The sequence below is a fragment of the Urocitellus parryii genome, chromosome 9 (genome assembly GCF_045843805.1).
Source record: "Urocitellus parryii isolate mUroPar1 chromosome 9, mUroPar1.hap1, whole genome shotgun sequence".
In the NCBI taxonomy this organism is placed as follows: domain Eukaryota; kingdom Metazoa; phylum Chordata; class Mammalia; order Rodentia; family Sciuridae; genus Urocitellus; species Urocitellus parryii.
The window spans coordinates 23,273,113-23,295,324 of NC_135539.1; the positions used below are offsets into that span (position 1 = coordinate 23,273,113).

The 22,212-nt window shown below is 51.3% G+C and overlaps 1 protein-coding gene across 1 annotated transcript in view; it reads left to right on the forward strand.

Moving 5' to 3' along the window:
• The window catches only part of Caln1 (calneuron 1), a 312,054-nt gene that overhangs the window by 190,497 nt on the left and 99,345 nt on the right, over window positions 1-22,212 (forward strand). The window contains exon 4 of the mRNA XM_026400459.2: window positions 6,153-6,265. Coding sequence (XP_026256244.1) covers window positions 6,153-6,265 — 113 coding nt within the window. The remainder of the gene's footprint in view (window positions 1-6,152; window positions 6,266-22,212) is intronic.

Here is a 22,212-nt window from a genome sequence, read left to right on the forward strand (position 1 = left end):
AGGAAAGGAAATTGACAGACCCATCATCTCAGTTACCCTTTGTTGTAGAGCAGCTGAAATGTCCCCGTGTGGCGAGGGTCCCACATATGGCACAGCTGTATTATTGATAGCTCCGGGTGATACTCCAGATCTCTAGGCTCTTCCTGTCATGGGCTACAACAGGATGGAGAGTGGGTGTGATGCTAAGTGAACAAGCCAGTCACAAGGACAGTGGTTTCGGATTCCACCCGGGAGGCACTGAGAGCGTCGGATTCGATGGGGAGGTGGTGGCTGGGGCTGGGAGGAGGGGAGGAGCTCTGCCATCACTGTGGATATTTTGCAGCAAGAGAGAGTCCTGAAGATCTCCGGTGGCCACCGTTGTGCAGCACAGCATTATGGGTATCTCTGACCCTGTGGAGTTGCACGTTGAAATGGCCCAAATGGTCAATTTCACGTCATACAGATCTTACCACAATTTAAAAAAAAAAAAACAAAAGAATTCTGTGAGAATCTCCGCACCCTAGTCCTTCGCCCTCCTGCCCAGACTGTGCCATGAATAAATCCCTGTTATTAGTGGTTTGGGGGAGGACACGCTTCCAGATATTTTGATTAAAATATTTATCTGAGAAATGAAATGGATATTCTCCTTGATTGTTTTCTGGCCAGATTGTGGCACACTGTAACGTACCTCTGAACCTTGCTTTTGCGTACCGTGAGAGTCGGTCTTGAAGACCCTCCACACCTTCCCGTAGATCACAAGACCTCTTACCTGGCGTTAGCTGTTGGGTACTCCCGGTGCCCCCCATTCTGCCAGCAGCTCACCACCAGCCTTCCTGAATGCGTCTTCCTCCGTCCTCTCCAGGGTTCCCAGCCAGCCCCACGGTCTTGCAAGATCCCAGACTCCACATGGCAGTCACCCCGTGCCTTCCCTCTGGCCCTCTCGGTCCCCGCGTCTGGCCTGTCCGTGTAGCACTCTGCCTCCCCTCCTCTGCCTTGTCCTTCCTTTCCTACTGTCTTATCTCTGCCCTTCCTAGGGCAGCTCCGTCCTTCCAGTCCAGCCCGTGCAAGGTCATCAGGTCTTGGGCACACAGGGCACTGAGCCTGGGCGCTTGCGCTGTCTGTGGAAGGCCAAGCCCTCAGCCTGCCCTGACTCTGGGCCTGTCTCCTCCTCCCCTCTTCACGGGACTTCTGGTCCTGCTCCCAGGCCCTCTCTGTCCCTCCTGGTGTCCTGTCCTTGCTCAGGCCGCTCTCCTTGTCCCTTTATGGCTTGGTAGTGTCTTTCCTTCCTTTGAAGACTCACTGCAGAGCTGTGAGAATGACCTTGGAAGCCAGTCCCTCTGCCTCGTCCTGCCTGAGCTCAGAGCCTCTAGGTCATCAAGCCACGGCCTGGTTCTGTCCTGGTAAAGGCCGGCCGAGCTGTGCCTTCTGACCCTCTGTTGCCCCAGGAAGTTACCCGCTCACCGGCTCTTTGCAGGTGTGGCTGGAGCTTGGTGATTGGAACGGAGGCTCACATGCATTTTCTTCACCGCACACACCCTCGCTGCCCCTCACTGTCCCCCCTTTTCCGTGTATTCTTTCCTTCCTTGTATTTTGCAGTGGTTTTATGATGGTTCTACCTCCTGGTAAGACGTTGCAGCTGGCTGGTCTTAATGAGCGCCGTGCAGTCCCGGCCCTCCTGCGGCTTCCTGCCCTAGTTCAAGTTCGTCCCTGTGACTCGGGGAGCAGTGGGAAGCAGGAGACGCAGTCCTCAGCAGCAGCTCCCTGCACTTCTTGCTAAGTGGATCATGACATTTGCAAGCTGGGGAGGGAGAAGGAGGCTGGGTAGGAGTGAGTTCCCTGTTTTCTGCAGTGACCTTCTTGTTCAGGTGCATAAAACAATTTAACCCTATATATATATATATATATATATATTTTGCAATTGGGATTCCTCTGCCTTCTATGGAAGATAGCGGGTCTGGGAGAGGCTCAGGTTGTCTTGGGGAGCACAGGATTTGGTGAGGGTGGTGTCCTCTGACCCGCTGGGCTTGCACAGGCCTCCCTTATCAGACAGGTCTTCTGTGGGGACTGGGCCCCGTGGGAATGGGCCATCTGTGGAGAATGCTGAGACCGTGACTCTAGGCAAGTGGCAGTTGGGGCAGTGTATGGCTTTTAGCAGTCATCATTCGCATTAAAATTCCTGAAGGCCTTTTCCCCTAATTTCCCAGACCAACGTGCCATCCAGAGAAGACCTACGGCGTGTGCCTGAGGCAGCTTCCAATCCAGAGCTTCTCAGTCCCTTCTCTTCCTGCTCCTCCTCCTAGGAGCCAACCCACAAGATCTTTTAGATCTCGTGTCTCCCCGGGTGCCCTACTCACAGGGAATGGTAATAGCACAGAGAGACTGTATTTCTGCTTGTGTACTGTGGCCCCAGAAGAGCCACAGGCCATTGCCATACAAGAATATTTGCCCCTTAAGAATCCACTTTGCCCCACATCGAGGCTGCTACGTTCTCTGTTGAGTGTGCACACTCTGGTCGGAGACCTTTGGCCATCCAACCCCAGCTGTGCCTAGTGGAGGTGACTTGGGGTGAGCAGAGGTCTGGTGTCCCTATGTGACTGTGCCTGTCTGAGGCTTGGAGTCACCTGGATCACCTGGAAGATGTCGAATGCCGAGAAAGTGGCCCAATCCTTCCCTGTCTTCCCCTTTTTAAAGTACGGATGACTCTTTGGACAAACATCCTGTTCTGCATTCAAGGTAATCTTCACTTCCTCTTAGCGAGGGCGGTTATTAGATTCAGAGGCACAGCGATTTACAGCCCTGGGGAGGACGGCCTGTTGCTAACCAGAACAGGCAGCCGGGACACATGGTGCCCTCTCTGCCTCTGCAGGCGGCCAGTGGGGCTCTGTTGAGTGAGGATTTGCTCATCTGAATGGCACGACAGCCGCTCTTGGCGGCTTGACTTCGCTCTGATGCTTACCAGGGAGGGTGAAATTCTGGATCCCTGCCTCCTGCTGAGTGTGAGGGAGAAATTGATTTCCTCGCAGTAGTAGTTCATCGACTGTCCCGCCCCATTTGGTGGCTTAATCTTTCCTTTCCCACTCACTTGCCACGCCTCCCTGATTCATTCCAAAGTTGTATCCGCACTGGGATCTGTTTCTGGACCATTTGTTCTGAATTATTGACATCTCGGTGATGACGTCTGCCTGGATTTTGGAGATAGGGTTTGAATGACTGTCCTCGGAGGCAGGCGAACTCTGGGAGCGGATTGACTGATGGGCCTGCCTTGTGGCAGACTCCTGTGTGCAGATGCCCGGGCTGTCTCTGCTGGCCAAGAAAAGGTTGTGATGGGCTCCTGGAGGTGGTGCCCTCTCTAGCAGTTCCAAGGGTGCAGAATGCCACCCTGACGATTTACCAAGGCACCAGCAGTGCCCTGAAGGCTCAGTTTTGTGTGTGAAGTTAACTAATTCCACCTTTTGGGTAGTACCAGGCATACCACGAAGGATCCAAGAAATGCTGAATTGCAAAGGGGAACCCAGCAAGAGACAGCACATCTTCTCCGCACTGCACAAGTACATCCCGAGTGCTGGGTACAGTGTGGACTATACAGAGACGCTGCAGACCCGATCCCTGACCTTGCAGAGCTCCCAGTCCAGGTGGGAGACAGATGTGCAGGTCAGGGGATGGGATGTAAGGTGCATGTAGTTAATAGGAGGTGCAGAAGAATGTTTGACCAACTCTGCCTGAAGAGCAGGAAAGGTCAGAAATTAAAAAAAAAAAAAAAAAAAAAAAAGGAGAACACAATGTGTCATCTCTGTCCTCGAGCACAGACGGTGCTCCCCAGGTGGACAGACGGGGGAGGGCACCCAGGGGAAAAGAAAGGGTGCAGAAGAGGGAGGGAGGTGGGAGCATGGTGGGGCCTTCTGGGTGTTGGCAAACATGCTCTTATGGCTTGGATGTGAGGCGTACCCAGGAGCTCCTGTATTAATTCAGGACTTGGACATGACTGGATTATGAGGGCTGTGTGGATCCATCCTAGTTTGAATGGACTTACAGTGTGGTAACTGTAGGCGGGTGGGGTGAGGCCAGAGGAGAGGGTCACTGGGTGGGTCCTGTGTGTCTTCCCAGTGTCCCTTTCTCTCCCCCCCGCCTCTGCTTTCTGATCCCACCATGAACTGAGCAGCTGTCCTCTGCTGGGCCCTTCTGCCACGATGTTCTACCTTACCTCGGGCAATGGAGTCCGCCTGAGACCTCTGAAACTGTGGAGTCCCAAATACACTTTCTCTCCTCTAAGTTGTTCTTGCTGGGAATTTTAGTCACAGTGACACAAAAACTAAGTAGAACAGATGCCACTGAAGTTTATAGAGCATGATCGGATTTGCTTTGGGGGAGGTGATCTCAGCTCTGTATGGAAGAGAGCTTGAGGTGAGAGTGTGCCGAGAAGAAGGCCATTCCACTGGTCATAGGACATTCATCACTCGGGGTATTGACCCTTAGACTTATTGTCCCTCCATGGTTGTCAGAAAGGGAACCATCTATTGGAATATGAGGCAGATGGGGCAGCCACAGGTAGACAAGAGGTGAGACTTGGTGGTTAAACTTATGTTGGGTGACAAGGTGAAGATGACACTTCTATCAGGTACAGCTGTGGAACTTGAGGTCCAGGGAGGAGCATGTGTGAGGTGTGGCCATGTTAACTGGGAGGTACTGGTTCTGGGTGGGCTTTTTGGTGGAAATACAGTTGTGCATTGGTTAATGGCAGGGATACACTCTGAGATATATATATATATATATATATATATATATATATCAGTACCCTGTAGAGTGTACTTACGCAAACCTATAGCTGAGAGACTGACATGGTGGCCTTGTGCATCTGGACCCGATTAAACTCTCACTCTTAATATGACAGAACAGTTTCATTGACAAATTTGTCACTAATGCTTCTCAATTTGCATATTTCTATCTTGTTAGTCAGCTTCGCATTGCCATGATCAAAAGACTTGACAAGACCAACTCAGAGGAGGAAACATTTCTTTTGGGCTCACAGTTTCAAAGGTTTGGTCCCTGGTCCTCCAACTCCATTGCTTTTGGGCCTTAGGTGGGCAGAACATCATGGTGGAGGGGTGTGGTGGGCGTTAGGTGGGCAGAACATCATGGGGGAGGGGCCTTAGGTGGGCAGAACGTCATGGTGGAAAGCAGCTCAGCTCATGGCAGCTGGGAAGCAGAGTGACAGAGAGGAGCCAGGGATGAGATGCTGTCTCTGAGGACACTGCCCCAGAGACTCACCTGCTGCAGCCATGCCCCACCCACCTACAGGTACCACCTGGTTGTCTGCACCAGTTGTTAATCCATCAAGTGTCATTCTATCCACCAGCGAGGCTACAGCTCTCATGATCCCATCCTCTCACCTTGGAACATTCCTGCATTGCCTAACGCAGGTGCTTTGGCAGGACACGTTTGGCAAGAGCCAAACAACAACTATTGGCTACTGTACAATAGGCTATAGGGTGTGTGTGTGCATGTGTGTGTGTGTGTGTGTGTATGCGTGGGCACGTGTGAATTACAGCCTGCTGCTTCTAAGGCCATGACACAAAAAAACAACGTGAAATTAATCCAATCACGAGAGAAAAAAACGATGCGAGCAGGAGGTGTGAACAAGAGGTGTGAGGTTGCTTCTGCACAAGCGTCCCCCTGCTCTTCACTCTCAAGTAAAGGAAAGGGGTGGACAGTCCACACGCACCAGAGCACTCACCTGTTACCGCTGTCTATCAAGCAGTCTGTGCTGGACGTGGGCGTGACCGGCAGTGCAGTGCACGGTGTGTCTGCACCAGCATCTGCACAGATGTGCTGATGGTGCATTGGGCTGGGACACTGCAAGGATGGCTGTGTCACCAGGCGATAAGAACTTTTCACTTCCTTGATAATCCCTTGTGTGTGCCTCGCTGACCAACGCAATGTTCGGGGGCATGTGATTGCACTAGGGTTAGGAACGTGGGTAGTAGATATGCCAGCAATGCTGGTTTCTCCTGGTACTGGGGTGTTGTAAGGACGTTGGACAATTTCCAGCAGTGCCTCCAGCTCTTGTTCACTTCCTGAGGTCAGGCCAAGGCGAAGAGGGTGGAGGTGTTTACTGCAGGGTGCAGGAGGTCAAGTTCAGCCACTTTTCCACTTACAGCCATGTCTCTTTCTTTCAGGAGATGGCCAGGTGGATTTTGATGAATTCATGACAATTCTTGGGCCCAAACTGGTGTCTTCAGAAGGTCGTGATGGTTTTCTTGGAAACACAATAGACAGCATATTCTGGCAGGTAAGAACATTTTTTTTAAAGGTTAAATTTGACAGAAATGTGTGCCTGGAACTGACTTAGTCTGAGTTCTTGAGCTTCTGTGCAGCACACGAGCTCTCTTCTGAGAAGGGGGCGACGTGCCTCAGTTAAGGTCGATGCTGCGTCCTCTGATCCAGGAATGGGAACTCCACTCATTTGAGGTTCAGTGGGGTAGGACATCTCCCCTCTTGATAGCAAGACTTTTGCCTTGGGGAGAAAGGAGATTCCTCCACTTCAGATTCTTTTTCCTGGAGACATTTAAAAAGATACCTTGATCTCTGACCCAGTTCTGTCCTTGACCCTGGTTCCAGGAGGTCCTTGCTGAGAGCCTGGCGTGGTGGTGCATCTGGACCCTATCACGCTCTCACTCTTAATATGACAGAACAGTTTCATGGACAATTTTGTCGCTGATGCCTCTCAATTTGTTTATTTCTATCTTGTAAAATCGCTTAGGAGACTCCTCATATCTACATTCTAATTAGAGTTCTACGAAATGATTTTTCACATTAGTTCTCTAATTTTGAAATGTAAATATTATTTTGTGAAATTTGGGAAATGGTTTGTAATCATTATTTTAATAATTTGAGTCAAATAAATTGTCAAGTTAAATTGAATTACTGGTTAGGCACGTAAAACACTGTGCCAACACAGTACGGTTTCTTTAATTTCTTGATATGACTTTTCCTCTGCACCAGGGCTATTTCTGTGACCTAGTAAGGGTTCCAGGTGACAAGTCTCTCTTGTCTTATTCTGTCACTCAACTTGCATTTAACCAACAAGTATTGACTAAGAGCTTGTTGTAAACCCTGAAGGCTCATCGGTCATTGTGAGTTTTACAAAAAGCATTCAAGACCAAGTCCTGGCCATTTAAGAGTTTGGCGGAAGGAATGCAATTCAGAGAGAAAACAAAGGAGTGGTGAATGGGTGTGGTGGTCACCAGACTGTACTGTCCTTGAAGCCAGGACTTCACGTCAGAGCCCCTTGGCCTGGCCCATGGCCCACAGGGGCCCTCAGTGGTGGAGTGAACAGAGGTTCCCGAAGGCAGGGAGGCATGGTCTTGGGGGCACAGAGGAGGCTTTGCAAAATGGTGGCACTTGCTTTATTCCTTGAAGTACCAGGAAGCTCTCGGGAACCCCACTTGCCAGATGGAGAGAAGCATGGGTGACGGCAGGTACGGTTGCAGGCCTGCTCCCTGAGTGTCAGAAGGGGGGTGCAGTGAGGATGGGGTGATTTAGGCCCTGTGGGCAGAATGGACAGGGGCCTGAGGGGAGCCAAGGGGGGACACTGCCACAAATCTCCCAACTCACTCTTACAAACAGGGCCACAGACACGCCTTCGCAGAGGAGGATTTTAGATTGGACATGCAAAGTGGGAGGGGTGGACAGCCCTTAGGGTCTGGAGCATCAGGAGGCTGCACTGGAGACCCAGAGGTGGGATTCCCGAGAGCCGCTGGGTGAGCTCTCCAAGGGAAGCCATGTGGCAGGGGACAAGCAGAGACAAGGCCAGGTCCCGGAGGAGGTCCTGCGGCAGCAGGGACACAGTGCCGGTGCACACTGATGTTGGGTTCTCACTGGGGTCAGGAATCTCCCTGGGACCCCACTCCATGTGACAAGAGTATTCCTCTGCTCCTGTAGCCCTCCAGTTATGCCGTGACAGTTGGAAAGACAGACAGAACTGGAAGGGAGCACAGAGAGATGATGGAGACCTCGCTCCCCTGGCCGTCTCCCAGCCCAGGCGGGTCCACTCCTCAAGGGCACCTTCCCTTCCTGACGTCCCTCTCTGTTCGCCCCCAGTGCTTCCTACCGTGGCCACCCCCAGGGCCACTCTGATCTACAAGAATGCTCCAAGGCCCTGAGTGCTCGTCCTGGCTGCACACTGAGAGGAAGGAGCCCTAACCTTCCCCCTCACCCGGCTCACTTCTTGCTCACTTCTTCCAGGGTCTCCACAGAGTGCCCCCAGGGCAAGCGTCCCTCTCACACTGTGCTGATGGCCTCTGGCATGACTGGGACACGTTAACGTGCTCACAGACACTCCGTGTATCCATTTTACCAAAGACCCTTGTCCTGGCCCAGGGTGGCAAGATGGGGCGTGGGAAAGAGCAGAGGAAGACATTCCACTCTGAACACGGCAGTGAGGCCAGAGAGGCTGCACAGAGCTGCTGTCTCCCGCTGTGTTCACAGGCTCAGAGCTTACGGCTCAGTGAGCAGGAGCAGGAGCGGCTCTCAGTCCTCAGTGCTCAGCCTCCCCTGCCTCCCCTGCCGCATGCCCACGCAGAGGCAGGAAGCAGTTTGCAGAACATCCTGAGCCCCCAGTCTTCCTGGGAGAGGCTCACGCCCCTGGGGCTTGGGGGGTTTCCTGGTTTAAACCAAAGCTGTGGGGGTGTGTGTGTGTGCATGTCTGCACGTGTGTGCACCTGCACGGGTGTGCGTCTGCACATGTGTGTGCGCCTACACGTGTGCACCTGCTTTGCCACAGTGGCTGCAGGTAAGGGGAGCAGGGAGAGGAGCAGATGGTCAGCTTTGTGCCCATGGTGCCCAGGCAGGGATGCTGATCAGGAGGAGCTGGTGCTCTAAAAGGTCCATCCTGCGTAGGAGGCTCCACCAGGCTTCCCGCCAGAGACAGGTTGCCATGGAAACAGATACACGTTGCTTACCTGGAAGGGAATATCTGTGGTTTATGGGTGCGTTAATAATGCATCACACCAAAGTCTAGAGACAGAGACAACCGTAAAGACGTACTGTGCCACGTGGAGTCTGTGGGCCAGGAATTGGAAGGCGCCGTTGCTGGGTGGCTCTGGCTCAGGGGCTCCTCGGAGGGTGCTGTCCAGGTATGGGCTGGTGCTGCAGCCATTGGAAAGTTTGGCTGCTCCTGGAGGATGCACTTGGAGCTGGCTCGCTGGCATGGCTGGCAAAGGGGTGCCAACTCTTGACAGAGGCTTCAGGTACCCGAAGGGGCCCCTCCACAGTGCTGCCTGCCCATCCCCCTGACCTGGCAGCTTCCCCCGAAGCAGAAGCTGCAGCAACTTTTATGACCTGACTTTGGAAGTTAACTCCGTCATTTCTGCAGTGTCCTTTGGTACACAGGCCCTGCCCATCCAGGGTGAAGGGCCTGGAGGCAGGAACATTGGGGCCTTGTGGAGACTCTACCAGAGAGGGCCCAGCTCCCGTAACTGGGCTTCTTCAACCCCGTGTTGCTCCCTCGAGCCTTGGTTTGCCCCAGGCTTTGAGGAAGCCTGAGGTCAGGGCTGCTCTCTGGGTCTCCTAGGCAGAGGCTCATCTTCCTAATCAAATCTGTTCTGTGCTCTTTCCTTACCAGCATTCTAGCTTTCACTGTCAGGGGTAAAATAAAATCAAATGGAATCTGCAAAAACAACTATTTATCGCTTAGCGCTAGTCCCGAAATTATGAGCTCCCGGCTCTCTGCAGGAAATTGGTGTCTGTGAAGGTGGAATTTAACTGGCTACAAATACAGCTGCTTCCTAAGGAAGAGGCCCCCGTGATGTGGCACTGAGCACCCAGCATGCAGCCCCCTGGGGGAGGCTCACCAAGCTCCCACACCCAGCTCGAGAGCCTCTGTGACTTTACCGTGTTTGCACTAGCCTCTCGTCAGGTCTCCGTGTCTGCTGGTTCTGCCAGCGGTCCTCTTGGAAGGGGGGTGTGAACTGTTTGAAGTTGGCTGGGTCCTGGTGTGTGGCAATGACGGAGAGGAGGGAAGGAAGAGCCGGGGGCCCACTCGGGTGGGTCTGGCCTTCGGCTTGTGCTGCAGGTCCACGGTGGTGGCTAAGTGCGGTCCTCGGGGCATTGCTGCTCTGCCATCCCTCTGAGCCACACACCAGAGCCCAGTTAGGTCTCAGAATGAGTCTGAGAGGATGGTGGAGGCCCGAGAGGCCCAGGAGCGAGGCCCCCACGGTGTCACACACAGCCTGCGAGGAGCCTTCCTTCTCCCTCGGCCAGGACATCTGCGCGGCCAGGGCCAGGACAAGCTGAGCAGCCTGGGAGGTGAAGCAGTGCTGCCCACAGGGCCTGGTACTCCTGGTAAACTCCTCTCCCTCCCAGGGCAGGGGAGTGGGCCTGGGCCGGCCTGTGTGTGTGCCCTGGCTGGGGCTGCCCTGGGGCCCAGGCAGGGGGTACCCTGAGGCCCAGGCAAGGGAACCTCTGGGGCCCAGGCAGGGGAGCCTCTGTGGGCGGGTGGGCCAGGTTCCTGCTCTCATGGCCCCAGTCAGCCACCTCACCAGCGTTTGCTGGTGTCGGGTTTCTGTTTTGAGAAATGAAACACATGCAGTGTCAGCAGACAGAGCTGCCTCTGGACTGCCCAGGGGGTGGGAATGCGTGAGGGGGACAGGACGTCCAGGGTGCCTGCTGCTCAGCTGTAGGGGGACAGGACGTCCAGGGTGCCTGGTGTGCTTAGGCGATGCTCTGCAGAGCTCCTGGGGCCAGGGAGCGGTCATTGCCACAGAGGGATGTGCGCGGTCACCACCCAGCCTTGGTCCAGGTCTAGGCGGTTTGCCCACCACCTTGCTATGGCCCTGGTGATCCTCCCTCAGGCTCCACAACCTCCTCTGTGGGAGATGCACAGGTGAGGCAAACACCTGCCAGTGCTCCCCCCACTTGGCCTCCTCCCCACCCAAGTCTGGCCCTTGCCTGCCTCCCGCCTCCCTGGTCATCGTCCTCTGGTTTGGTCCTGACTGAGTCCTCCCCAGCCCAAGGCCATCGTCCACCTGGGGCGCTGGCAAGCTGGCTCTGCTGTCCTGCTGAGGCAGGCAGAGAGCATCGTGGCCTTGTGACTCGGCAGCTCACGGTGCTTTGTGCCCCATGGTCGTGATATGGGAGAGGGCACCCATATCGAGGCAGGCTCAGGGGATCCCAGATCCATGGTGCCTTTAAAGACTGGGAGGAAAGACAGCAAGATGCGGGGCGACTCCGTGGTGGGAAGACGGGCAGCGGATCCCCGTATTTTCTAAATGCCAACAGTGGGCATATGTCCCTCCTTCATTAGGAAGAGAAGGGAGTCGCTGGTGAGCCAGGTGTCTGAGAATCCCTTCACCTGTGAGGTGGACCACCCGGCCCCGCGGCCAACGCTGGAAAAGCCAACGGAAGTGTTTGATCACTTGCTCACGTGACACCCTGGAGCCAGGGCCCAGATCTAGGAAATACCTTTGTCAGTGTCAGGACAGCTGGCAGGCTGGTGGTAAGTCTCTGCATACGTCTCCCCTGGCACCCGCAGGGTGGCTCCCCCAGTATTGTCAGTGTGCCACTCTCTGGAGTAGTGGGTCCCAGCTGCTACTCTCCCTGGCACCATCCTGGGGGGACCTAAACCGTGTTCAGCGGTGATGCCTATCATGGGTCTGCTGGGCGGACCACGCTCCGAATCCCCGAGTGATTGTACTGAGTGTGCGATGGAGAAGGGGAGGCGTCCAGTCAGGAGCAGCTCCCCAGTGCGTTCCTGGACTGTCCTCAGACCCACTGCGCCAGGCGCCCTGCCAGCTGGTTTCCATGGCCCCCAGATGACTGCCGCTCACACCTGGGTGAGAACCACTGAGATACCGGACTTGAAGGAGCCTGAGGTGTGGGGAGGTGAGGGGGCCCTCAGTTGCCCTCTGTGATGCAGACCTCGGTTCCCCTGTGATGCAGACCTCGGTTCCCCTCTGGGTTTGGTATTTGGGGTTTTCTGTTGTCCACATCCATGAGTATAACTGGTTTTACTCCATGTGACACTGCAGTTTCAAACGATTTTTTTAAGGTAAAGAGGTTTTGTGTCAGCAGGTGGTTGATTTCCAAGCAGGAAGGGCTAGGATGGGGATGAAAACTGGCCCCTTCACTGGGCCCTGCCCTCCAGGCCACGCATGGCAGCCAAGCTTTGGTGGTTGCAGGAGGCCCTGCAGCCAGTTAACCCAGACAGCTGCGGCCAGCTGGGCGACCAGGCTACCACCAATGGTGTCGCCGTCTGCGGGTCACCTCTGTCAGCACCGTTGGATCAGCAGCTGCCTCCATTGACTGGAGGCTTCAGATCCTGATTCATGAGTTCATAAATCTTTGCTCCAATAAACTCTGCTACGTTTGATTGATCCAAGGAATTAACTATCAGAGATGTCTTCCTGAGCATGAAAGCCGAGAGAGGATCATAAATAAAACTCTTCACTGAAAATTATACAATGTTCTGAAAGCTACTTGGTGATACTTAGCCACACCTGTTGCCTGTTTAAATCCTTCAGTTAAAATCAATGCCGTGTCCAGGAATCTGAGAGATCCAGAAAAACACAGCTCTAAAGGTGGGATACTGTATGATTACTTAAAATAACATTCTCATGTTATAGTCGGTGGAAGAGGCCAAAATAGAGGTTGGATTTGTAGTGTAATTGCTTGGCCGTTTGTGGTTGGGGGGACTTGGACCAGGAAGCAAACTCAGGTCCCCACAGGTAGAGGAAGATGAAGATGCAGTTAGGGTAGCAGACAAGCTGAGGAGGCTCGAGCTTCAGCTCCAGCCTCCACAGTTCATTTAGCCTCTTTTTACATACAGTCTGAACCAGAAGGCACCCTACCCCCCGGGGTCATCAGTTTGACGCTTGTTTACAGGCACCATTCAGGACCTCAGGTTCCTGCCCAGAATCCCAGTGTGTGTGACCTTGGTTACACACTACCTAGGACTCACAGCCCTGGCAACACCCTAAAAACAAACCCTGAAACACACAATGTAGCCCACGGGAAGCCTGGGCCAGGGGGCTGGCTGTGGCATTCTGGGCCTGCGGCTCCGTGTCTGTCACTGTTCCTGTGTGTCCATCTGTTGTACTTCACTCTACATTCACTTGTCTCCACCTCTCCTGTACCTGTTATGTTCACCGAGAGGAAAACTGGATGGAGGGCTGGGGATGTGGCTCAAGCGGTAGCGCGCTCGCCTGGTATGCGTGCGACCGGGTTCGATCCTCAGCACCACATACCAACAAAGATGTTGTGTCCGCCGAGAACTAAAAAATAAATATTAAAAATTCTTTCTCTCTCTCTCTCTCCTCTCTCACTCTCTCTTTGAAAAAAAAAAGAAAAAAAACTGGATGGAGTAGGCAGCAACTGTTATTGACTGGAATCGAGGTCACTGTCATTGTTTCTTTGCATACTTGGGACTTTCTGAAAGTTCTCCACATAGGCTGTAGGGTGGGTCCTGTTATCATTCAATAAAGTCAACAAAATCTCAAGTTAACAAATCTCATTAAAATAGTCTGTTTTCAAGAGCGATTGGAGCCAAAGGGTCTCTAAAACCAGTACCCACCGCTACACAAACAGGCACAAAGTCCATGTGAGGGTGGGAAAGCAGGGTGTCAAGGTCAAGTGCAGCCAGCAGCAGCCAGGAGGAAGCTGGCACCTGGGGCTTCCTGTCACCTTCTCCTGGGGAGACCAGGGGTCAGAGGCCTGGCTGCAGGGCTCCACACTCCTCCCCACGTCCAGGTAACCCAGTAGAACAGGTAATGTTGAAAATCTCTCTGAAGTAAATTCAAAACCCACAGCTAGGCGGAGCCGACCAGCAGCCTCAGGCAGAGAGACAAAAAGAATCCCCACAGGGCTGGCAAGGGGGGTCCGGCACTAGGGGCTCAATCCTTCTTATTAAATTTATTTGATCACTTATTTTTGTGGTGCTGGGGAGTGGACCCAAGGCCCTGCCTGTGATGCCCAAGGTTCTCCCGTGGCCCTGCAGCCCCAGCAGACATGAATTCTCATGGCGAACAGGAGCCTCCTGGGGGTTATTTAAAGCTATTTTCTGCTTGTCCTCGGGCGTCCAGTGTGTAGGGGTAAGGAGGACACTGTACACACTCGGGAGGTCTCCTGGAGAGGAGAGAGGGAAAGGAACCCTTCCCTCAGGGCCTGCGTCTTGGCCCTGAAGGGGGGGGAGGGGGTCTAAAGGTACCAGCAGGAGCAGGAGGCTGGCATGGCGCTGGTGGGGACCTCTGGGCAGGCTGACCGGCTCAGGTAAACGGGGCCTGCTGTGCTTCAGGGTGGTGCTCCTGGTGCACCCTTGACCACGGCTCTGGGGATCTTGATGCCCTAAGACAGTTCTGAGGTTCCCAGGCTCAGCCAGGGAGACACAGGGAGATGCCACAGCCATGTCCCTGCCCTGTCTCAGCCAGGTGCCAGGCTGCGGCCCACACTGTCCTTAGGGGCCATGTGGGTCTACTTTTCCTACTTTTGCTGTTGTGAATAGGATTTGATTATTCAACGTGTATTTCCGTCTCCTCCTGCCCGTCCAGCTGAAGGCAGGTCTGGCCGTTACTGAATTCTCTCATTAGCAGCGTCTTGTCTGTTCAGCCGCTATAATAACCCCAGGACTGGACGGCATGGAAACAAAAAGCATTTTTTCTTCGAGGTTCCAGAAGCTGGATGCATGACCGGGTTCTGGCGAGGGCCTCCTGGGTGGTAGGCAACCAGCTTCCCCGTGTAACCTTGCGTGGTCGGAAGGGCAAGAGGGAAGTCTGGGGTCCCTCGTGGGCCACTAATGTCATTCCTGTGGGTCCAGCCTATGACCTCTTTGCCTCTGAAAGACTCCCTGCTCCAGGCACGATCACGTTGGTGCTTGAACCCTTCAGTATATGAATTTCGGGGAACAGAACAGCAGTGCTAGATTTTTCCATTAATTTTCTTACCTTATCTTGTCTGCAAGACTTTGTCTACAAATAGTAGCGACTTTGTGGCAATGTATCTCTTAGATCCATTTGTACTCACTGGGAACAGAGTCATCCTAAAACCTCTAGAGGTGATGGTGTTTCAGGACATTAACCTCTAACCCAAAGATTTTTAACATCATGAATATCTGTCAAGTGTCTTTTGATTGTAATACTAGGATTATGGGTGGTTCCTGCTTTGAATTACTGATAGGATGTGGTAGTTAATGAATTTCCTAATATTAAATAACTTCTGTTCCTAAGACTAATATTTGTTGTTGTGGAAGGTCATTTTCTTAATGTAATTTGAATTTATAATGCAATTTTAAAATTTGATTTATGATTAATTTTTATTTTTTAATCCATATTTATAAATAAAAGGAGACTATAGTTTATAGAAATTCTATGAGTGTCATTGCTAGGTCTGGAAACATTGTTATACCAGTGTGAGAAAATTAATTTACTGTCATCTTTTGTGACCTGCAGTAATCTCTATTTAGTATAGAATGTACTCGAGACTTTGAATTTGAGTGAGCCAGTTCATAACCTGTCAGTCCAGTGGTAGAGAGGTTCTTGTTTTTGGGGTAATTGTTTGATAAACATTAAAAGTTAATTGTGCTTCAGTCTATTTTGAAAATTTACCTTACCCTCAGGAAGTTCCTGGGTCCTCAGAATCACCTCTTTATTAGCAGTTACTTGCAAATATGTGGCTTGGAAACTAGTTGGCAAGCATTCTCTTTCCATTATAGCGTCTCCCATTGTAACTGTTGTTTTTCTCATTTCTATTAATCTGACGGGCCAGATGGTGCTCTATTTTAGTAACATTTTGGAGAAAATATACTCTTCTATTGAATGAAAAGCACTTCTTATTTCCTGTTCTCTGCTCTAGTATTTTCCCTTGGTCTGGGCTACACTTCCCCTCCTCTTGTGACGAGGGACAGTTTTGTGACACTGGCGGCTCTTTGGTCTTTATTAGCTAAGGGATTCGGATGTGAACCCTCTTCTCAGTGCAGCCTTTCCCTGTCCTGAGGTCTTGGTGACTGCTGTTGTCACTTGTCACATATCCTATGATTGTGCTTAGTCTCTTTCTTTTTCGTAGCTACTCGGGAGAACATCACTGAACATTTTGGTTCAACGTGCTGTTAATTTCTCGCCTTTGCGTTGTGATCCGAGGATGCTGGCGGGTGATGTCTTTGTGCCGATTGTGTCCATTCGTGTTCAGCTGCAGCAGAATGATGCTGGGGTTGGACGACTGGCTTCCCAGTTCAGGAAGCAGAATGAGTGACAAGCCCTCTTCAGGAATGATGCTGTGGGAACCCTGTGTGTCCCTCTTTATTCTGCATCTGCTCACACTCTCTGAGAAGGGTGGTGTGAAACTGGCCTCAGTTACTCCTCCTTCCTCTTTGTGTGTCTGTGTGTATGCGACACTGTCGCTCCGTGTCTTTGGTGGAATGACCAACCCCTTCGACAGAAGCCTACTCAGGTCTCTGGGTTGGATGGAGTGTGGTATCATGGTGGCCAGGTGACAGGGACCTTGCTCTTGGGGATTTGTATTCTGGTGTGAAGGGTGGGAGAGAGAGGGAGGCCTTAAACTAACAGATAATAAATAACTTCAGATCATGTGAATTCCATGAGTTCATCCAGCAGGATAATCAATAGAGGGCAGTCCCCATGGGAACCACACAGCTTGGAACAGTTGTGACGAGCAGGGCTCTCTGAGGAGGTGACGCGGCACCACCCCTGGCTGTGGTCTGAATGCTACATGCAGTTCAGAAACGGAAGGAGGTGGTTAGGTCCTGGAGTGGACCCTCCTGAGGGGACTCAGGGCTCTTGTGGAAGAGTGAGGTACCGAGTGCCCTTCTGCCATGTGACAATACAGCGAGAAAGACTATCCTCGAGGAAGCAGACCTTCCTGGCCACAGCTTGTGCTGGCACCTTAATCATGGATTCACAGCCCCCAGACTGTAAGAATAAGTTTCTGTTGTTTAAAAGCTACCCAGCCTGCAGTATTTTGTTATAGCATCACAAAGAGACCAGGACACCCCTAAATCATGAGAATGTTCTAGTTGTGCAAGGTATTTGTTTCTACTAGTGGGTTCTTATCCATCCTTTTCCTTTATAATAGCCTGCTTTTTTAGGTCTCTCTCCCTCTCTCTCTCTCTCTTTATAAGAATCATAGCATCAAATTCATCTTATAAGCCACTCTGAGAGAATCTGCCCTTTAATAGAGTAGTTTAATCTGTTGCTAATCATTTTATATCTTCTTATCCACACTCCATGGGTCCTATATTAGTATTTCTGGTTTAAAGCCATTTTTTTTTGTTTTCTGTCTTTTGCTATATTGATTGTTTCATATATTTATCCTTTAAATTTATTAGAAAGATAGCCTTTCTTATTCTAAACCATTTTGCTACTGATTGCCTTCACCTTTATGAAATATGTATTTAAAATTATGTTTGTCTAAATAGCAAATCCAAGGAATCAATATCTTCCGACTTCCTAAAAGAAATTTTAGCTTTTCCGTACCGTCTCTGTTCATTTCCCAGTGTCCGGCATGTGTTCTGTTTGTTTTTATGAATGTATTGGAATGGCTGCAGATTCACCTGCAGCCATAAGCAACCATCTGGGGAGACCCCACATACCCATCACCCACGTTCCTCTCCTTTGCCTTCTGCAAACCCCCAGTTTAGATCAGGTATCCCGTCTCTGAAATGCTTGGGACCAGACATGTGTTGGATTTCATAGTTTTTTTTTTCAGATTTTAGAATATTTACAAATACATACTCGATACCCTGGGGACAGACCAGCTCTGCACACCAAGCTCACCTGCACTGAGTGCACACCTTCCCCGTCAGGCTGAAGGTGAGCTCCTGCAGTATTCCCCTTCTGCCTGCCGTTTACCGCCTGCCTCGTTCACTTTCCTGCTTGTGGCATCCTGAGGGAGCTTGAGAATTTCAGATGTTGGGGTTTTGGGGTTTTGGGTCTTGAGATTAGCATACTTGATTTGTATAAAACCTTAACAGGGATTATTTTGTTTTGTTTGGGGCACTGGGTGTCAACCCCAGGCCTCACAGGTGTGAGGCTGTCCCACTGATCTGCACCCCCAGCCTCACCTCCTATTTTATCTTGAGATGGGGTCAAGTTGCCCAGGCTGCCCTGGAGCTTGCGAGCCTGGCTGACGCACACCACCAGTCCTCTCCTGATGTCCCCTGACCTGTGTGTACACACCTGTGTGTTTCCTCTGCACGTTTTGTCCCATGTGTGGGCCTCTGTCACCATCACCCCAAGTTCTGTTGGTCACCCTTTACGGACCCCCTCCCTCCCACCGCAGCCCCACTTCTGCCAACCACTGGTCTGTCTTCCATTTCTCAAACTTGGCCATTTCCAACATTTCACATAAATGAACTCACACGGGGTCACCACATCACAATGCGCTGGAGATGTGTTTGAGTGCTGTTGATGTGGGAGGCCTCCTGCCTGCTCTGGCTTCCGCCTCCTGCTTGGAAGGTGCCCGTGCCCACCTTCAGGGTGGCTTCCCTTTCCATCCTCTTCCCGTGGGTTTTGGCAGAGAAAGTTTTTCATTTTGATTGGGTTCAATTTATTAAATTTTCCTACTATGGATTGTAGTTTTGGTGTCAAGTCTGAAGCCCTAGATCCCAAAGTTTTTCTCCTTTTTTTTATTTCTAAAGATTGCATAGTTTTACACTTGATGTTAAAATCCACGATCGGCATGGAGTTACCTGTTCCCTGAGCTGTGAGGTTGGGGTCTGGGCTCTTGTTTCCCCCTGTGATTACATGGGTCCACCTCTGGGATCTCTTCTCAGCCAATGTGAGTTGCTCTTCACCACGTCCAGCCCACTCCCCCTATTCTTACTTTTCTGAGTTCTTTTTTTGTAATTGCTAATGGGTGTTAGATCTTGTCAAATGCTTTTTTCTGAGCCAGTTGATAGGATCATATGATTTTTCGTCTTTGATTTGTGGATATGGTGGATTGCATCTGTTGATTGATTATTTTGGACTTTCCTGTGTTTCTTTTGTGCAATGCTGGGGGTGGAACCCAGACCTGGGTCTTGCTGTGTGTTGAGCATCCCCCCTCACTGCCCCCAGCCCCTCACTGCCTGGGGCTTAACCAGCCCTGCTTACTGAATCAAGCATGGCTTGATCATGGTGTCTGATTCTTTTTGTTTATTGATGAATTCATTCTGTGAGTATTTTGTCAGGATTCTTACATCCAAATCCATAAGAGATGTGGTCTCTAATTTCTTTTTCTTTTCTTTTTTGCATTATCTGTCTGTTTTTGTTATCGGGTCTCACAAAATAAATTAGGAGGGATTCCTATTTCTCCTATTTTATGAGAAAGATTGTCTAAAATTGTGCATCAGAGAAATTATACCAAGTTGGTGTTAATTCATATTTAAGTGGTAGAATTCCCCTTTGAACTATCTGGGCCTGGAGATTTCCTTTGGGTTTTAGGAGCTTTTAAATGATTAATTTAATTCTTTAGTGATTATGGGAGTATTCCGATTGTGCCTTTTGTCTGTTTGGGCATCTGCAGCCCCTCCCAGGAACTAGCCTTGATGGCCCAGGAGCCAGTTCTGCTGAGTCGCTGGATTTCTGAGTGTGGGATCGTCCGCAGCGCTCCCCTTATTACCTTCCTGGTGGCTGGGGTCCACGGGGACCTCCCTATTCCCTAACTGGCCTTGGAGATCTGTCCTCTCCTGACTGCTGATGCTCTTATTAGATGTCCGTTGGTTTCCTTTTTCCATAGGAGCAGGTTTTCTCTCATTGCCTTTCCCTGCCATCTCCTACCTCCAGTCTCCTTGTTTCCTGCTCTCTGTTGGTTCCTCCCTCTGCCGGCTTAGGGTTCTCATTTCCCGCCTTCCTCTGGTTCCTGGTTCTCACCGTGGAGACTTGGATATCAGTTGGTGCTGTATTTCCATGTTGGTTCTATTCTCTGTGGACTGAGGTTTTTCCTGTGAACCGTGGGTTCAAAGGGCAGGTTGTCTCCCTGTACCCAGCCACCTCCTGGGGTGTCTCCCGCTGTGGCTTCTCAGGGGACTCCACTGTGATCAGAGGACACACTCTGCCATTTCAAAGGACATCTGCAGCTGGTTTTCCAGGGTGGCCTGTCTTGGTGAGTTTCCTACAGGCGTCCAAATCACGCACATTCCATGGCTGCTGGGAGGGGGTGCGTGTGTCAGGAGCCTATGGGCTGGGCTTTGGGGTCCTTGGCCTCGCTGACTCTCTGCTAGTTCTGTCCTTTGCTGGACAGAGGGGATTAAAGTTCTCAACCATAACTGAAAGTTCCTCTGCTGTCCCGCTAATTCTGTCCTTTGTGGTTTCACGTATTTTTTTGGCCAGTCCACACTTAAGGTCATCGGTGGTCTTTCTGGTGGATGGATCCTTTTTACCATTGCATAATCTCTCTCTTCACTTCTAATAATTTTCTTTGTTCCAAAGTCTACTTTATTGGTTATTAATATGGCCACTGCCGCTTTTTAAAGTTGATATCTGTGCTGGGTGCGGTGGCCACACCTGTAATCCCAGCAGCTCAGGAGGCTGAGGCAGGAGGATCATGAGTTCAACACCAGCCTCAGCAACTGAAAGAGGCCCTGTCTTAAAATAAAACATATACCCAAAGGGCTGGGGATGTGGTTCAGTGGCTAAGCGTCCGTTGGGTTCAATTCCTGGTACCTCCCTGCCCTCCCAAGCACCCCTGCCCCAAAACCAAAATGCTACCTGGAGGGCATGTCGTCCCCTATCCTACCTGTGCTGTGGAATTTGACGTGAGTTTCCTCTCAACAGCGTGTACTTGCTGCTTTCTGCCGATACCTGCCTACTTAATTCATTTGTGTTTTCGCTAATTCTTTGGGGCAGTTTTCTTGCCGGCTTTCAGCTTGGCCCCTCTGGGTCCTGTTCTCTTGTTTCCTTGTGACCTGAGTGGGCGTCAGGATCGGGGGTGCACAGATCTGTCTGTGGGCAGTTTATGGAGTGGCTGCTCTGTGACAGCAGCTCTTGACCTCAGGACACGTCCTCCTGGTCGATTTGCCATCCCTCTGTGGTCTGGACCTCCCCTCCCAGGCCCATGAGACGTTCAGTTGCCATTGCAGCAGGGCTAGAGGTGGCCTCTAGGAGACCAAGGTCATGGGTAGACACAGGCCACCATCTTGAGTGGGCTGTCGATGGCAGGAGTGGGCTAATGGTGAAAGGAGGTGAAAGGCCAGCTTCTTCTTACCTCTCCCCTCGCTCCCCACCATGTGGCTGCCCTTGCGGGGCAGCAAGAGGGCTTGGCCACATTCCAGCTGTGCTCTTGGACTTGTAGCCTCAGAACTGTAAGAAATAATCCTTCATTCTTTATAAATTACCATCTCAGGCATCCAGTGATGGCAGCAGGAAACGCACCCAGAGGCCTCCTCCTCAGCAGCACCGTCTTGAGCCTCAAGCAGGGCTGTGACTTCTGCCTCGATGGCTTTCCGTGACTCATGAAGCCCAGGAAAGGGCTAGTTGGCACCCGCGCCTGCGTTTCCACTGAGCTGGGGCCTTGCTTTCTGTTGGAAGCGCGTCCTTCAGGCAGCCCTTAGTGGGGAGTCTGAGGGTGACAAATGCCTTTTGCTTTTCTCCTCCGAGGACGTTTTGATTTCCCCTCATTCCTAGAGGATAATTCTGCCAGATATAAACCCACAGTTGACAGTTCTTTTATCCTCCAGAACTTGAGAACTTTTGTACTACTTCTGGCCTCTGTGATTTCTAAATGAGGACTTGGCTGTCATCTGAATTCCTTTCCACTCTGAGGGATGCATCACTTCACTCTGGCTGCTTTCCAGAGTTTCTCTGAGTTTTTAGTCTTCAGAAGTTTAATTATGCTGTGTCTTAGGATGGGTTCATTTGAATTTTTCCTGTTTGAGCATTGGAACAGCTTCTTGAATCTACAGGTTTGTGCTTTTCAACAAATTTGGAAATTTTCAGCCATTACCTCTTTGAGTGCGCCTTTAATATACTTTACTTATTGTGTATTCTGGTACTGGGGATTGAACCCAGGGGCGCTTAACCACCGAGCCACATCCCCAAACCTCTTGGTTTTATTTTGAGACTGGGTCTTACTAAGTTACCTAGGGCTTCACTAAGTTGCTGAGGCTGGCCTTGAAGTCGAGATCCTCCTGCCTCAGCCTTGTGCTGCCTGTCCTTCTGGGATTGCAGTGAATGTGTGTGTGTGTGTGTGTGTGTGTGTGTGTGTGTGTGTGTGTGTCACAGGCCCCTGAAGTGCCATTTTCTCATTCTCTGTATT